Source organism: Microtus ochrogaster, unplaced genomic scaffold (assembly GCF_000317375.1).
Source record: "Microtus ochrogaster isolate Prairie Vole_2 unplaced genomic scaffold, MicOch1.0 UNK10, whole genome shotgun sequence".
In the NCBI taxonomy this organism is placed as follows: Eukaryota; Metazoa; Chordata; class Mammalia; order Rodentia; family Cricetidae; genus Microtus; species Microtus ochrogaster.
The window spans coordinates 4,733,686-4,738,781 of record NW_004949108.1 but is presented as its reverse complement, the minus strand read 5'-3'; the positions used below and the strand labels follow the sequence as shown (position 1 = coordinate 4,738,781).

The 5,096-nt window shown below is 53.1% G+C and overlaps 1 protein-coding gene across 3 annotated transcripts in view; it reads right to left on the bottom strand.

Annotated features, from left to right (window-relative positions):
- Lpin1 (lipin 1) overlaps positions 1-5,096 on the bottom strand; it is a 56,844-nt gene that overhangs the window by 25,432 nt on the left and 26,316 nt on the right. For all 3 annotated transcript variants that reach the window (XM_013353529.2, XM_026788958.1, XM_026788957.1), the window contains exons 10-12: positions 4,126-4,316; positions 1,846-1,939; positions 574-643 (exon numbers count right to left, since the gene is read on the bottom strand). In XM_013353529.2, coding sequence (XP_013208983.1) covers positions 574-643; positions 1,846-1,939; positions 4,126-4,316 — 355 coding nt within the window. The remainder of the gene's footprint in view (positions 1-573; positions 644-1,845; positions 1,940-4,125; positions 4,317-5,096) is intronic.

Below are 5,096 nucleotides of genomic sequence, written 5' to 3'. Positions count from 1 at the left end.
CTGCCTCCCCTATCCTCACCCCTGCCTCCCCCACCTTCGCTCCTGGCTCCCCCTCCTCACCCCTGCCTCCCTTATCCTCACCCCTGCCTCCCCTACCCTCACCCCTGCCTCCCCTATCCTCACCCCTGCCTTCCCCACCTTCGCTCCTGGCTCCCCATCCTCACCCCTGCCTCCCTTATCCTCACCCCTGCCTCCACAAACTAGGCAAAGGGCTGGCTTCTTAGCAAGGCCTGAGGACAGTGACAGCTCCTGCATCTGACCCAATGCCAGCTCCCAGTTTTCCACAACTAAACTTTCTCTCCTCAGCCTCACTCGGTTCTGCACTCTGGTGTCTGCCCCTTCTATGCCGACTTGTAATCCCAGCACATAGTGGGATTGTGGGTCTACAATGCCATGATTTTTGAGGCTTGCTCTGGTGAGCACGGGAAGCATGATCAACACGCAAGAGATCTGGAACACTGTTGTGACCATCTAGACACCATGGCCTAGGGTTTCTAAAGTCAAATCAAACTGTGATCCTCCCATTCACCTGCTCCTCCTTGGGCCCCCTTTCTTAATTGTGTTGGCGCTCACCTTTGGCAAAGGTTTCTGGAAAGCCTGCATCGCCAGAAGCAGAGGAGCTGCTGTTGTCCAGTTGTAATACCTAACAAGATAAAGAGACGGCGTCAGTGAGGCAGGGCCAGCCTTTCTACTGTAATCTGGAGTGCTATAGAAAGGCTGGGGAGCCCAGTGAGACCCTTTAAGAAACCCAGTGTGTTTCCTCCCTCCCGTCCCTCCACACTGACCCTATCTATCTACACAGTGCCTCCCTTTCTCCTGTTCACCTCACAGCCGTGCTGAGGGTGAAGGGTCAGCAGCAGAGGGCAGGAGGGTGAACATATGAACATGCCAGGCAGCTAGTCACTAGCTGGGCAGTCCCCTGCTTGACGACTCCTAGCCATGTCCTACTGAACTTCATGGAAAGGGGACAGACAACTTCATAATCTCCCAAGCCAACACACAGCACTCTTCACTCCCTCTCCAGGAGGAGAGTCTGCCAACAGTCTTCAGAGCCACTCACTGCATACCACACACTGAGCTCCGATGGTGGGGTCTCTGCACTACAGGGCAGCCGTGCCCTCAGACCCAGGACTAGACAGGGTCAGAGTTCCACAGTTGGAGCACCAGGCCTGACAAGGTGGATTTCAAGGTCTGGTACAGACACATACTAATACCCACAAGGTGGGGCTGGGGAGCCAGCTCAGTAGATGCTGGGCCTGCCTTTGTGAAAACCTAAGACCCTGATTTCAGATCCCCAGCACCCACACTGAAAAGCCAGGCCTACAGCACAGACCTGTCATTCCAGTGCTGGGAGATGGAGACAGGAGGATTCCTAGGACTTGCCTGTCTTCCAGTTAAGCCAAACCAGCAAGTTCCAGTTCAGTGGTTTGACACCCTGTCTCAAAAACTAAGGTAGAAGGCCGGGCACTATGGCAAACACTTTTAATCCCAGCCACTAGAGGGGCAGAGACAGGCAGATCTCAGTGAGTTTGGAGCCAACATGGTCTACAGAGTTCCAGGACAGCCAGGGCTACATAGAGAGACCCTACCTCAAAGAGTAAACCAAAACCAAAGAAGAAAAACAGGTAGAGTGATCAAAGACAATGTGGACCTCTGGTCTCAACAAGCACGCATCCACGCACGCGCACACACGCAAGACTCTCAAAATGACCTAGCCCAGCAGCTGCACTTGGACATAAAAATTTACAAATAATACAGGCAATAACTAAGTTTAACAAGACTTCATTAAGGCTCGACACAAGCAGTGCCATTCCACTACCAAACGGACTGTCAGCAGGAACTCACTTATTACCAATCTTGACCACGAGATTGGGGTCATCGATGATAGCAGGGTTGTCTGCAAACTGCTGATACGACACAGCCTGTTCCAGGAACGCATCTGCAGAGGCAGTAGCAGGATGGGGGGAGAGAGAAATCATGAGTTTTTTAGAGAAACAGGACAGTTTTCAGCTTGCTCATTCCTATGTGTCTGTCTGAGTTTACAAATTGCAGTTCCTCGGACAAGCCTAGAAACCCTACAAAATGCACTTGTAAAGAGAACTTGAGCTTGGTTTTCTGTTGTTATTTTGTTGTTGTATTTACGTGCCTGGGACGGAAGTGGGAAGGACCTCTTCCGACATCAGCAGACATGTGGGGCATGGAGCCTGCATACACAAACAGTCATGTTCTCCAGGGGCACTGGCTTGAGTCACTTCTGTTGTGGAGACCTGTGACTGGAGTCTAACCTCAATGATCAGACTGATGGTCATGGCCACTTCCCAGGGGGTCCCAAAGATGGGAGAGGATGGCAGTCAGCATCCTGCTCAAAGCGAGGGCTTGATCACTGTCATCTATGTAAAAGGTGGGAGCCAGCGCCGTGTAAGGCCTGATGCTGTCCATGCTCAGGAGTATAGCAGACCCAGTGGTCAGAGCTGTGGTCTTAGACAGTGCGAAGGATAAAAGGAACAAGGTGCGAGGAAGGGCTGGTGGCACCCAGGCTGGGATAAGAGGACGCAGTATGCGCATAAGAAGTCTGCAAAGCCTCAGGGGACTTCACAGTGGTCACTGGAGCAGGGAGAGGAAGTAGTGCAGTCGCTAAGAGCATGGTCAATCCCTGCTAAAAAACAGAGGAAGCAGTGGTGGAGGGAAAAGGGGGTAGAGGGAAATTAGGTCTAGTTCTGGAATTCAACAGCCCACAGCTGCTGTTACACCAGCGGGGGGGGGGGGGGAGTGAGAGATTCTCAGGCACCAATCACCATGGGCCTATCACAAGATGGTCAGCTCTCACATTCCAGTACAGCAGGTGGAATGCACAAGTCATCAAGGCCTACGGGCACGGCAGCCTCTAACACCCAGAGGGGAAACGTTTGCAGAGTTCCCCATACTGACTCAACCTCCCTTCCCTCCTCTACAGCCCCACAGATTTGACACACACACCCAACGTTCTGTTATAGGAAGACTGATATGCCTAACTCACCCTCCCCTCCTCCCCACACCTGCAGGCTCACCATGAACATTCTTCAGGCCTGGCCTGGGCACAGGGTATAGGTAAAAGAGCTGTCAAAGAAATCCACCCTGGCTCTGAAATCAGAGCCAGTGAAAAACATACTTTAGCCCTGAACCCAGAACCAAAGAAACTTGTCCTGACTCTGAAACCCGTGCCAAAGAAACACGTTTTGTCCCTAGAATCAGAGTCAGTGGAAGAAATATGCCCTAGCTTCAAAACTAGAGCCAAAAAGCTTACAAAGGCCAGTGAAAGAAACACAGTTTGGCTTTGAGATCAGCCATCTCTGCCCCTAACCAACTAAACTGACCAATCCCTGAGCAGGGAAAAACTAACCACTCCCTCCTCTCCCTGGAAAAACTCCACCCCTATATATGCCCTGGGCCTGTTCAGTTTGCAGCTTCTTCCATCCTGGTAGAGGCAACCACTCTCCTGGACTCTTCCCTTACAATAAATCTCTTGAATGAGGTTTGGATGAAGGGCAGAGCAGAGCAGAGCAGAGCGGGACTGTAACACTTTGGTTGGGGAAACCTTCCCATAGCAGCTTGTTACAGCTTTGCAGGGGAAGTCAGAACTGAGCTGAGCGGAAAAACCTTCCCATAGCACAGCAGAGTTGCTACACTCCCCGGTTGTAACAACTTCACTGCAAAGCCCTCTCCTGCGGGAGCAGAGCAGTCACATTGGGGAAGCCTTCCCTAGAGCAGAGCTGTAAGCTGCTAAGCTTACTGTGGCCTATGCTATTCCCTGGCTCCTGACGGCCAGAGCCCTCATCCACCCGAGCTGGAACACTTGGCTCCCGACTGCCAGGATCCCTTTCCTTCTGAGCTGTCACTTCCACAGGCGGCACCCGATTGTGCTCAATGATCACCTCCGAGGATAAACGCCCCAGCAGCGTTCTTGCTTCCTGATGGCCCTTGCACCCCGTCCCTGCATTCTAAGGACAGCTAACCGCAGCTGGACACGTGTGGGGCAAGAGAACACGAACCTTCTGTGCGCTCATCAACCAAAGCCATGAGACGCCTCAGTTCCAGGGCCTTATGCCCAACGACCACTAGAGGGTGCTGTCCCATAGAGTCCAGTACCTTTGGTGATGTCTCTGTGGTCACTGAGGCCACCGCAGAGGGAGATGGCTATGGACGGCAGGTCCCTCAGGCCATCCGAGGTGCTCTCCACACCACTGTCGATGCCCGAACTGCCCACAGACTGTGGGGACTGGTTGGCTGACCTGGCTCCATTGTCACAGGCTTGTTTGGGGAGCCCAGCAGGATCACCACTGAAAGGAGGGAAAAGAGAAGCTGCTCTGAGCACCACCATCCATCCTCACTCTGACTGTTACATCAAACAACCCTCCAGAAGGCCACAACACCTCAGGGAAGCAATTACTAGCACCTCGGGGCAGCTTTGCCATCAAAACATCAGTAAAGACAGCAAAGTCAAATGAGCCACCTCAGGAGGGCCTGCCACAGTCTCCTGTGACTCTCCAGACCCATATGAACCTTGAGAAAGCCTGTGCCTGGGACGTCACTGTTATCCACTGGCAGCCCCTGCCCCGTATACCGTATCCCAAGGGAGCTAAGGCTGGGTGCTCCAAGCACGGAGTGAATCCCTCCAAGGAGGACCATACGGAGGTCTCTCTCACTTGGATTGTACACTGGTCACAGCAACCCAGCCTCTGACTCCTTCATGAGATAGCACTGAGCTCACATTCCTGAAAAAAAGGGTAGAGGGCAGTCACGTGTGTCCATCCATTCCCCCTACCCCCCTCAACACCCTAACCTCTCCCCCCACACACACAGAGATACACATACAGACACACACCCTGAGTCTGACACAGCACACGGAGCTGAGGCTGTGCCCAGGTTAACTATGAGCCTCCAGTGCCCCTGCTTCACTATTAGCCAAGATAAACTGAGCTCTTCTCGAACTACAGAAAATGGTTATCAGGGACAGACGTGACGGCTTAACCCTGCAAACCCAGCCATCAAGAAGCTGAGGCAGGCCGGGCGGTGGTGGCGCACGCCTTTAATCCCAGCACTCGGGAGGCAGAGGCAGG